The sequence below is a fragment of the Helianthus annuus genome, chromosome 14 (genome assembly GCF_002127325.2).
Source record: "Helianthus annuus cultivar XRQ/B chromosome 14, HanXRQr2.0-SUNRISE, whole genome shotgun sequence".
NCBI lineage: Eukaryota > Viridiplantae > Streptophyta > Magnoliopsida > Asterales > Asteraceae > Helianthus > Helianthus annuus.
The window spans coordinates 170,079,356-170,092,782 of NC_035446.2; the positions used below are offsets into that span (position 1 = coordinate 170,079,356).

A 13,427-nucleotide genomic window follows, 5' to 3' on the forward strand; every position below is an offset into this window, starting at 1 on the left:
TGGATTTATTCTCAAGATCTGTGTTGGTCTCTATAACTCTCGAGAGTTATAGGGCAAACCAACCTGGTTTTGTTTGTGGATTTTCTGATTAGTATCTAGTAACCCTAGAAGGTTACGGATCGGATCTATTGCAGAGGCTTTGGTGAGATCGTTCCTATCTCTTATCTCTTTTATTTTTTGTTCCTGTTTCTGCATCATATTGTTGCTGAGTCTAGGCATCCCTTGTTGCATTGTCAGGTTTTTTGCTGTGTTGATAGTCTATTTGTTGTTCTGTTCATAGTCTGTGTAGTGTTAGTTATGTGGTTATTAAAGAATGTAGTTCTTGATCTAAGTTCGTTAGGTCTTGAAGGTGATTGTTATTCTTTCTTGGATGTTTGTGATTTAGAGTATTGTATAACTCTGGTTTTGTATCTGTTAGATGAAATTTTTGGGCAAGATCTGGGAATTGATAGCAGTTAGTGTGTATTTAGGTCTAGGCGAGTGGCATATTGAGGTCATAATATATAGACCAATTTTGTGTTTTGTAGGGATATATGATGGTATCTTCGCTGCTAATTGTTTTGCGTAATGGTTGTATAATTATTTGTTGAATAGAGTTCACTGTTTCTGTATTGTATTTTAATTGTTAGATGTTGATTAAACTGTCTAGTCTTGGGAACATAGGAGTTTAGTCGAGGCATTTAATCCGTTATAAGTTTTATGTATCAAAGAGGCGCTAATTTCGTTGAAATGTCTTGTGTTTAAATACATGATTAGTTGTTTTCTAGTTTGTTTGTTTAAAAGTTCTATTCTCTGATTGTTTGTTTTCACTAGCTATTGATGTATAGAATATATGCATGCGTTTGTTAGTCTTAGATGCTAGTTGATTAATTTGGTTACCATGTTACTATAATCCTTAAAAAATTGATTGATATATCCTTGATTGAGGTTTTTTTCATTATCTTGAAATCGATTACATCATCTGAATATATATCTATGTATACATAAGAGTTGTTCAATGCGTTCTTTAATGTATGCATATATCTATTGGTTTTAGGGTTTAAATAGATAATGAAGTTGTTTTCTGTACATAGGTTTCCATTTAATCCATATTTATATATTTGTTGTGTTCAAAGGCATTATTGACTATTCAATTATCCTTGTTTTGTATCAAGCTTCATCTGTAGTGAGCGCTTATGAGTTCATATTGATCATGTTTGTTACTTAGTTAGTAACTATTCTTGGGATTGGTTTATGGCTGTTAATTTTCTTAAGAGTTCGCTAAGATTGTTACTTGGTTCACTGTTTGCTTTCAAAGTGACTATGGTTCAAGAGTTTTCAAACATTGGGTCTTGGTTTGTTTTTAAATTAGGCATTTATTTTTTCCTTTGCATGAGGTTGTATGTTTTTTAATTGTAAGATTTATTCTTGCATTTGCAATTTTTTGTCATGCCATCATCTTTGTCTATGTTTGTCTTCCCTAAATCATTTTTGTGTATTTTAGGGTTTGTCTTGTATCTTTGTTCATGTCAACTGTTGAGTAGATAGGTTTGTATTGAAGTTTGTATATCTTCACTTTGTTTTTGGTGTAAAGAATGTGAGTAAGTCTATATCTGTAGGGTAATCTTTGGTTTGTCTTGTGATTAATCCTAATGTCTTGATGGTATTGTTGTAGGATTTTGTTGTTTGGACAAAATGATTATGTTAGTCTGAAACTCTGTTTTCTGGTTAGTTGAATCGGGTGGTTAACTTGTTTTAACTAGTTGTATTTTTCAAGATATTCTTGATATTCTAGCAGCCTTGTATGTTCTCTTGTGTGAGTTATGTTTCTTCTTTGATCGCAAAAGTGTACTTTTTTGTGTTTATCAAGAGTAGTTGTGGCTGTAAAGTTCTGATTTGATGTGGAGTCGTATGATTCTTGTTTTACTAGGTGTGTCTTGAGACTTGAATCATGTGATTTAAGTTTGCCTTGAGAGTTACTAAAATGTTTTACGGCAGTGGTTCGTATGTCTTAAGTATGGTTAATCGATTCATGTGATTCAAGTGTTTCTAACCACTTGTTTTGTCAAGTTTGTTCTTGATGTCTGTTTCTGCCTAGCTATGAGATCTATATGTTGAGGATCTTTGTCTTGTATGTTGTTAAATGTCTTTTATTCACAGTCTTGATGTCTGCTTGTCTATGATCTTGTTTGTATGGTTAGTTTGAGCTGTGTGGTTCATGTTTTTAACCGTTGGTTTTGTCAAGATTATTCTGTATTTGTGACAGCCTTGTATGTTATCTCTTGTAAGGTGTTTTTGGTTGCAAAATATGTTATTTTGTGATTTTGTTTGGCTGTGTCTTATTGTCGTGTTGTTCTTGTTTTGTGTGTGAGATGTTATATCATTTGTTTTTTTTGGATAGGCTGAATTTATTGACTAATATGAAAGTGTACTTCTTGTGTATCAGTGTTGGTATGAATCTTATGATTCTTTATTTCTTAAAAAATGTAAGTTTTTTTAATCAAGTCAAATTAGACTTTGAGTTCTTCGCAAGTATAGTCTTTTAGTCTTGGTCTCAAATTCTAAAAAATCATGTGATTTTTAGTTTAAATGATATAACTGTGGTATTGTTGATGGACTGTGTGGTTCATTGTTCAATTAGAGTATGTTCTCTAGTTGTTTGTTATCTCACTTGTTTTGTATATGTATGAATCGTGTGATTCAATGTTGGTTTTTTTCAGACGCTGTTCTGAGTTATGTTGTCTTTTGTGTATCTCTTGTTTATCAGAAATGTTTGTAGAAGAGTTCTAGTCCTCGGTGGTAATTATCTTGTTCATCTGAGAATTTATTGTTTAGATTTTTTGATTGTATCTTTCTGTGTTTGTTGAGGATTTGATTCATGTATGTACTAGTTGATTCTGATTTTCAAGATCTTCTTGTCTGTTGTATTCTGGTTGAGTTGATCAGAAAATTGTATTAGTGTGTGCAAATTGTCTTGCTAGCGTCTTTGTGAAAAAGATTGCTCTTGTATGATGTGACTGCCTTGTTTGCCTCTTTGTGAGAAGTTTTCTGTTCTATTTGTAGAATCATATGATTCTATGTTGTTTAGACATGTATAGTTGTTCTTGTCTGTGATGATTAAAAGGGTTATGATGCGCTTTGAGACTTTTTTGTTTTTATCATGATTGTTTCTAACTGGTTCTGTAATTGTGTGATTCCTTGTTTGATTTTTTTTATGGATCTGATTTATTAAAATCTGGTGATTCTTTGTTGGTTTATAAGATAGTTTATGATTTGTTTACTTGGATTGTTTTTTGGCACATGTGATTGTGATATTATCTAGGAATCATGTGATTCTTATTGTTTCGTTAGTTCTCGTATTTCTGCTCTACTGAATAATCATGTTTTTTTATCGGATCAAATTATGACTGTTCTCTGGTGTGGGTTTTTTGTGTGTAAATTGAGTGTTGTATTTGTATATTCATGTTGAGGACTGTGATTGTAGTGTCTTTAAACAAAGTATTAAAAAATTTTTTGTTGGTTCAACATAATTCTGTGTGTTTCTTCTAACTTGGTTATAGTACGAAGTTGTAATTCCATTCTATTTTGTCGTTATCTGAACAAGGATGTATATAAGATAAATTTCAAGAGGGCTTGTAGAAAGATATCTTTTTCTTTTGTCCGTGTCTCTCTATTTCTTGAGATTTTAGTATTGTTATCTACTTGCTCTCAGGTTTATAATAAAGGCAAATAAAATTGATGGTTGGTATCCCAGAGGAACATATATCTTGAAGGCTGGCATCTGTCAACTAGTGTTTCTCAGGGAAATTACTATACATCTTTGTTTTTATTCTTTGTTCTCTTCAATCTTGGGGCTAAACATGCTTGCTACAAGTTGTGTTTTTTTTACAAGTTTGCTATGTTTATGGTTGACATATGTTTGCCACATGAATTAAGGGGGCATGTTAAAAGGACTGAATATGTCAAGATTTAATTCTTGTGGCCTTTATAGTTATAATGATCTAATTTTTCCTTTTTATGTGCAGGTTATATTGTATTAAGGACTAAAGTGTAATTTGTGTGGTTTAATAAGGTCTGTGGAGATTGTATTACAAGTTAAGAAGGGCTGGAGTGTAAGTTCGAAAACAGGTGGTATAAAAGAGTGTTTTAGGGTTTCCAGAGGATTCGAACAACCATTCGTCATAGGAGTTTCTGGTGGTGCTGCGTCTGGTAAGACGACGACGGTAGACGCTGTGATGGAGGCCGCTTCTGGTCGTTATTTCTCCGGCCTGCATCTTGATGCTGGATTCCATTCTTCTTCAAGATCTCTGTCGATCTCCATTCTTGCTGAATAAATCAAACAGTCATTCTTCGCTGTCAGTCTTTATCTTGTTCCATTTTGTTTTCTCATTCGTCTGTTAGGGTTCATACTGTTGGTCTTATTGGTCGTCTGTTACGGTCCTGTTGTCTGTATTTTTGTTGTTATGATCAACTGATTACAATCAGTTGATCTGTGTATTGTGTATTGTTCTTCAGGTCTTACAGTCGTAAGATCTAGGGGTTGATTTTGGGTTTTTTTGGGTTGGTTAACTAATAAAAATTTATGTCATGTTTTATCGCTATTTCCGCTGTTAGACTGTGTTCTGTATTATTATCATACCTTTTTACAGTTTTAATTAATGTGATTTTCAAATGAATTGACATCAGATATGGAACATCAACATTAACATTATCGGGTCCGGTTTTACTTTCGCGCTCTTCACCTCAACGTGATATTATTTTCACACAGTTTTCACGCATGCGAGTATAGGTTTCACTTTCCACATCTAAACTCCACACCCATTTTAGATATTTAGAAAAACCCTACCTGGCTTGGCCAATGGCTGGCCTCCACACCACACGCCTTACTTCCACACCAACCCTCATCACCATGGGACTCCCAACACATCACCCACCATTGCACGTCGTCGCCACACCCATGGAGGGAGGGGGTGCCACGTAAGGATCTCGGTCATGCCATCACACCCGATAGTCTAATTTGTTTGGTTTATTAAGATAACGTTAAACATAAAGCTGGATGATTTTAAAGTTTTTATGTCTATTTGTTTTGATGTGCTAAATGTTGAATATCTCGTCTACTTGTTGGTGTCTTAACTCTCAATGATTAAGGAAAGTCGTGCAACACAACTAATTGCACTTCTCACGTATCACTGGTTGTCACACCCCTGATATGTTACAAATGAAACCAATTACTCGTATAAATAAGCATGACGGAATTGTTAACCCTCAGTCAACGAAAGGCACTGCACTGTGCGTTTGAGGACGACGTGTGACATTATTCTCTACAAAATCTCTTCTTCGATAACATTTTCATCTCTATTTCAACTATTGTTAGTGTCTGGATTTCAAATTTTGACGTGACTTCCTCACAATGCATATTTCTTTTGTTGCTTTTAAATTTTATATAACCTAACCAGTAGCCATGGTTGTAACACATGGTTTCTAAGGCCGAGTACTCTTCAAGTAATCGCTCTAAGATATGCTGAGGCGACTTTCTTCAACTCCGACTAATTCCTGGAATCGATCAAACGCGGTTAACCTCGGCCAGAATCGGATCTAGTAGGTCAACTCAGACCGAGTTTGACTTTAAAAAATAAAACATAATTTATATGCCTATCATATTAAAGAATGAAAATCTTTTTCACGTATTTTGTTATAAATATTAGTAAATTTATGTTGTTTGACATATATCTAATTTCCGAAAACTAATTTCTTTATAATTTAACATTTACGAGTACTCTCTGAGTACTCTCCGCCTTAGCCAAGGACTCTCAACTCCCTATTCGACCGACTAGGGGACGCCCACCGATTTTTGCAACTATTTCAGTTGGTAAGTGTTATGTGTCTCGAAGATTCAAATTCTTAAATTTAAATTGTTGAAAACAACCGAATTAATATAATAAATTTTGTTTTTGAACGGCTAATATAATAACTATTAAATAATAAATACTCAATAAGTTAGGTATTTTAAATTGATATTTTTTGTACATAACGACATCAATTATGAACACCACATGGGTGGGACCCATAGTCAATCACGTGTGATTGGGGCCCACTTGATTTACCATGCCAACATGTTATGTTCCCTCTCTTTCTACTTGCTCATTAGTCATTGCCTTTCCGTTTTTCTAATCTAGACTGCTGTTTTTCACCTATTTTTATTTGTTTGTTAGACGTGATATTCACCGAGGATGAGCAGTTGATAGTAGCATTTGGTACTAGTATCTTATTGATGTATCACTACTTAACTGGACCGGATATATTTAGTACCCGTAACTATTTTCTTCGTTTTTGATACCGGTTTTTATGGATAAAATATTGGTAAATACCGGTACTAGTACCAGTATCGAACTGATATATTCTGTACCTGTATCAATTTTCCTTGTTTTCCGATACCGATACTTTTGGTGCTGATAGCAGTTCGGTACTGAACAAATACCATTCTCATCCATAATATTCAAAATGAGATAACGCTTTTCAAAAAGCAAATTTATCCTGTACAATATAAAAAAAGTTTTATTATGTATAAATAATATATATTATTCTTAAAATAAGCATGACATAGTACCTTATGGACACGGTTCCTTGTTACACGGGCCATATTTAAATTCACACTGTTTTTTTAATTGTATTTATTTAGTATTTTAAGAAGCATATATAAAGATATTAAATCTAAAGTTATGTTTCAGTTAAGCCGTTGATATAAATTTAGATTTTAATTAATTAATATTACTAATATTAATTAATTTTTTAATAGCAAGCTAATATACTTGCAATCACTTTTATTAACCACAAATGCATACACATGACCAGATATAAAGTTTTGAATTCTCCACCTTTAAAAAAGAGCAAAAACACCTTACCAGTACACCATATTTTTCATGGACATTTAAATAAATATATTTAACAGCATGTTCAAAAAGCAAATTCGTGAGTGTGTGTTTTTAAATAATTGTTTGCTATAGCTTTTTGCTAGTAGCTCACCCTTTTATGAAAAGTAGCTGCTGTTAAAAAATAAAGAAAAATGTAATTAGCCTACAATGCAGTTGTATCTACCCCTAGTGTCCCATGTGAGTTTGATTTATAACGTCTTCTTATATTTATTTTTGGTATTTTAGCCTAACTTTCTACTCAAATAGTCAAATAATACAGAAGATATTGAATTACATTATTTGATAAAATAAAATACTATGATACATAAAATACTTTTTTTTTTTTTTTTTGAACGGCAAATTTGGATCACTGACGGACCACTGGAGTATCATCGTGCCACCAGCAGAACCACCCGATCATATCCATTTCCACTAGGCAATAATGCCTATACACCAATTCAGGAGGAAACCCAATAAATCTGGGAATCATAAGCATTAGCATGCGACAATGGGAATCATAAGCATTAATTTATTAAAAAAATTATTTAAATAATCCATCAGATCTAACGCAATGGGAATCATAAGCATTAATTTATTAAAAAATTATTTAAATAATCCATCAGATCTAACGCAATCCGAGAATATTTGTGGTCGAAATTGACCCTTGTAGCTCATAACACTACAATTAAAACGGTAATGTCTGTCAATAATAAATTCGAAGCCATGATGTAAGACCAAAAAAAAAAGAAAAAATAAATATAAAACAGGACAAATTGAAGACTTAATAATTTTACAACCTCATTGTTTATGCTAAACAAAAAAAAAAAACATTTATATATATATATATATAACACTTATTAATTTATACATCTTCCATATCCGTAAAACTTACTCAAACCCGACCCAAACACGCGCAAACGGGTTAACAACACTACTAACATATAACACAAAAAAAGGTTCATTGGTGATGGTGTACTATAGTAAGTAACATTACACACCAGTCAACAACTAATGCTTTTGTGCAAAGTTGTTAACAAGTGCTAGAGCATTACTAGTAACATGTGCAACACTAGTGATATGAGCCCGAACCGATGATTTGACCCGACCCTCCATGACTTTACCCCCGAACCCATCCATACAAGTGTTCTCGTCAGTCAGTGCAGAGCTAACCCATGTCTGGACATTACTCATGTGCCAAATGAACTCCTGACCCTTAACCCGGTCACAGTTCTTGAGCTCTTTGATGGACTTGCTGACCCGGTCCAAACTATCACTAACTTCTTCTAAACAGTCTCCAATTGCGGACCGTTCACGGGGCTTTAGTCCTTTAACTTGCTTAAGCTTGTTTAAATAGGCTTGGGTGGTTTGGGACTGTTTAAGGCTCACGGCCAACGCGGTCCGGGCCAACTGGGCCCGGCTGGTTTGGATGGTTTTGGCGAAAGGCGAAAGAGATTGTTCGCATAAGGCCGGGTAGGTTGCGGTGGCGCAAGACGACTTGATGAAGCTGGAGGAGGGTTTGATGGTGGTGGAATTGGTGGTTTGGGCTAGGTAGATAACGGCTAGAAAGATGAGTAATGTGGCTAGCTTTGGTGCCATTACGTTGGAGTGAGTTGTGTGTACTTCTATGGTGTAATGGGTAGATATGGGTTTTGAGGGGGTATTTATAGAGGTGGTTAATGGTTGTTATGCATTGCTGGAGCCGTGTGAAATGTGGTGTAGCCGTGTTGGACTGTCGGGTTCGAACCGGTTTTGTAGATTTTGAGAATGGGGACATAAATGTTAAAAACTTATTATTATTATTATTATTATTATTATTATTATTATTATTATTATTATTATTATTATTATTATTATTATTATTATTATTATTATTATTATTATTATTATTATTATTATTTGAAGGAGAAACTTGGATCACTAACAGACAGACGATTGGAGTATAATCGTGTCACTAAAGGAACCATCTGATTATATCCATCCCCACTATACAGCAATTCAGAAGTAAACCCAATAAATTCGGAAAAAAAACCCTCTTTTAAGAATCAAACTCAGGACCTAATGGTGCTTAAGCTTTATCTCACCCTTGATGTCACTAGGCATTATTATTTTATGAAAATATTATTTATATATATGTGTATAATGGACATTAAGGCAGAGGTTAGGTTTTCTTCACTGTCGATGCAACAATCCAGCATTAAATTGCGGGTACAGTAGGCTGATTTTGGTCGTTTTCTACTATCTATTTTGTTTCACACGTAAAAGAAGAAAATCTGAACACTATCACTAAATTAATATAAAATAGCAAGCTATTACATCTTATGGGTCCAAGAAGAGGAATACAATGCAAGTTATAACTTTTCAGCTGATTATTATTCATTAATAGAACTTTTTTATATGTGTTAAATAGATATACACGTAACTAGGGTGTTCAGTTTTGATATCGGACTCGAAAAACGCAAAAGTCGACTCGAATGGAATTCGAATTTGATTTTGGTTTTTGAATACTCAAATTTAATTCGAGTTAAATTTGAATTCGGTATTACATTTAATATCTAATCGAGTTATCAACCCAATAAACAACTACCCAAAAATCATTAGATTTCTAATTTCTTAACATTTGAGTCACTTCCACAATTCCACTCCGGTTAACAACCATTATTGATGTACAATATGTCAATTTAGAATTTATGTACTTGATTTCGAGTTCCTTTGGTTTGTTACTTTGTTTGATTTCAAGTTCCTTTAAACTTAAATTGTACATCATTAGAATTTTAAAGTTGGATTCGAATTTGAATCAAATTCCAATTTAAGTTCACCTTTGGAATTACATTCGAATTCGATTCAAATTTTAATAGATAATTTTTAAACCAAATTTAAATTCAGTTTCAAAATTTAAAATTTGAATACTTTAATTTGATTAACTCGACTATTTAAATTTCAATTCAATGAAAACTCCCCTAATGATGATAACATGTTTGAGTGTAAAAATTATTAGAAACCAAACGGTGTTAGACACTTCTATAATGGATATTGGATTTAAATGACCACAACTTTCACCAATTGCCCGATAGCACTTCAAACTTTCAATTTGTATCACACCACTCATAACTTTCAACTTATTTTTCTCTGTCACTCTTAAACTAACTGAACTGAACCTTAACGCAATTAACTGATGTAAGATGCCACATCACTAAACAAGTGCCACATCAGATGCATGTCAACTGCCACGTCACCAAATAAGTGGCACACCAGATGGCAGATGCCATGTCAGCAAAAAGGCCACATCATATGCCATGTCACCAAACAAAGTACCACATCAACAAAATTAAGTGAGTTAGGGTTCAGTTAGTTTGAAAATGGTATAGTACAAATCAAAATTTAGAAGTATTATCGAATAATTGATGAAAGTTGTGTTTATTTAAATCCAATACCCCCTCCTGTAAATAGAATACATTATTGGTTGAAGGGTGAAGAGGCTAACCACACCCCCTTTTACTTTTGTCATAATGTGGTTTGGTTATGGATAAGGTCTCTCGGTTCATAAGATAGATTTTTCGTCGGTATTGTTAGTTTTATTTCACTTCTTGTCCTGTTTAGGAAGGCTCTATCAAGTGGATGCATATCACGATATATGAATATCCAAACTAAATAAAAATAGTACATGCCGTTCGAAAAAAAAAAAGAGTACATGTAATTTTGTGTTGGTTTATGTTTCTTAAATAATATTCAAACATGTAATTAGTGTAAAAATCTTTGATTTGTGACTTTGCTTAGAATCATATTTTAGCAACAATATTGTGTAATTACGTCCATGTGGTTTTAAAACTCCCAACCTACTTATTTTCTTCCTTATCTAGTTTCTTCCTTATCCAATAGAAATAAGTTTTCTTTATTTACATTCTTTTACTTGCTCATTTAAAAACAGTCTAGATAAAATATACATTGTTCATAGTGTCATAATTCGTAATTACTTTCATGATTATGACAATGATTATGACATGAAAATCAAAAGGGCACGCCGCTCATTGATAACTTATCAAGTTATGGCAAGCAAAAGAAAACAGAGCTTGTAATTAGTTAAGGCCTTACGGAGTGGCATCGGTTTCATGCGGTAAACTTGGTTTCTGCCAACATAAGTTTACCGTCAAGCTAACGGATTTCGGTGAACCTTCATCGAATCGGGGAGAGGGAGGGAAGGGGAGAGAGAGGGGTGTGTGGTGGGGTCCATGTCTTCTCAACCAATCACACATTTTTTCCTTTTTTTTAAATAGTTTACCTATTCCAAAGTGTCTAACCATCGCCAACGTTTTTGAGTAATAGGTAAACAAAATAGGTAAAATGACGTGGCACTGTTTGATTGGGTAATTTGAGAGTTTACCTATTCAAAGTACCTAACCACTCCGTACACTTTAATTAGACCATGTGTAGTGGTTAAACAAAATAATGCCCCCACCATGGGGCATTATTTGACACGTGACAGTCCAGTCAGCATGGGGCGTTATTGCAAAAGTGGCGTAGTGGGAATAATGCCTAATAATGCCCCTTCCAATCATTAAACAAAAAAAAAAGCAAACTATTTTATCATTGGCCAGTCAACCCCAGTCAAACCCATTTGCAGCGTTATTAGAAAAACGTTGGGGCAATTTTTTTTGTAAAAAACGCCACATCACGCCGGGTGTAGTGGGTGTTCCGGCGTTTTCCGACGATATTAAGGGGGAACACGCCCCAGTACGGTTGGTCTTACTATTTTGTAAAATGCGGACAGTTGTAACAACCTTTTATGATTCACACACGTAAAGCAAGAAAAAGGTCCATAAATTTTGTTCTGAATTTACGGAACATGTGACTTGTTTGGTCATATTTTATGCAAATATACTTCAAAAACCAAATCCCTTTTAAGACATTATGCTTATCAATTCACAAGTTACACAAATGAGGAAAATAAGGAAGAATATCAACAACTCAAAATTTGGATCATGTGATGAATATCCAAACGTGCACGTGATCCGTTATCTGCAAATTCTTTCTCTTTGGAAATACATATTAATTTTCAAAAATGTATCGCGTGAAGAACTTGTGTATATGATCTGTAATGCACCCCCTCAAGCACGAAAAGTTAGGCTTAAACCGAATTTTACAAGGAATCCCTCACTTTCTCTTTCGCGTGAAAAACTTGTGTATATGATCTGTTATGTGTTATGAACTGGACCCGGGCCCAACCAGCCCAATTAAGGCAGCCTAACAAAAGAAATAGGAATGCTGTAGGATATAAGGAAACATAGCAAAGCAAATAGAGCATAAAAGAAATATGATCAGTGTGTTATCTTCTTTCCCATCTCGTTTCTGTAATCTCTAAGCTTCCTATCCTTCTTCTTGTCAGTTGTTTATTTTTCTAGTGTAATCGTTCTATTGAATCAGTCGAATCGCAATTACTTACATCCTAGTTGATTATCTCTTGTTGTGTTAATTTGAGTACACAACATTGGTGCTTTCATTGATCCATTGCATCGATGGCTTTGGAAGATCTCGAACCACAATTACCTCGTTTCACTGGCTCTGATCCTAACTCGTGGATTTCTCAATCCGAGCTATACTTTCGATTTTACTCAATCTATGGTGATGAACGATTCTCATACGTTATTGAAGTATTTGAGGATGAACCATTCTACTGGTTCAATTCCTGGTTTCGGAGCGATGACCTCACATGGAACGATTTCACTAATGCAATGCTTCGTCGATTATGTTCTTCGTCCTTAAAAGCTGTTGATACCGTTGTCAAATTGTCCCCACCAGTATCTGCTCTCAACGTGTTTGATGAAATGCTTGCAACTTTGGATAAACAAGACTCGTTGATTCTTGAATTGAGGGATCAAATTCCACAACATCCGACTGATTGCTATGATGTGTTGGTGCCACTGAACCCTAATTTCTCGATGCCTTCCATTGGCGAGTCAGATGTGGATCTCAGTTCCTCACAATTTCCAACTGATTCTATTTCTCAGCAGGTTTATCTCAGTAACGTGAATAATATAGATCTAGGGTTCACTCATGCTAACCATTTAGTTGTGGCCCTCTGATTCAGTTTGATTCCTCACCGATTATTACTTCAATTGACAATTCAGATGTTATTCATGAGGGTTGTCACGATATCCTACTTTCACAGAGCTTTTTTCTGGTATATTTTTGTAACACCTCGAATTTTTGTGTCCAATAATGTGTTAACACGTGTCAATTGATTACACGTGGCATTGCTATTAAATAAAGGACTAATATTGACAAACCTTGAATGTATATAAATTCGAGGGTTATAGATGTCAAACAAGGGTAAATATACTGTATGGTAACCCTAAATGGTGCTTGTACCTTCAAACGAATGAATCATGGATCGTACGGAAGCGAAACGCGGAAGAAAGTGAGGGATTACAAGCTACAGGGGTTAACCGTGTCAACATGTTTAATTATACCTCTGAGTGACCCTTTAACGCTCCCGAGGCTTTGTAACAGTATTATACGCTCACTAGAACATATTGTATAAAT

The 13,427-nt window shown here is 34.3% G+C and overlaps 1 protein-coding gene across 1 annotated transcript; it reads right to left on the minus strand.

The window, feature by feature from the left end:
- Positions 1-7,668: 7,668 nt before the first annotated feature.
- Positions 7,669-8,608, minus strand: LOC110905049 (21 kDa protein). The gene has a single exon (XM_022150935.2). It carries the CDS (start codon positions 8,484-8,486, stop codon positions 7,899-7,901), a length of 588 nt encoding a protein of 195 aa, XP_022006627.1. The 5' UTR covers positions 8,487-8,608; the 3' UTR covers positions 7,669-7,898.
- Between the last annotated feature and the right edge of the window lie 4,819 nt (positions 8,609-13,427).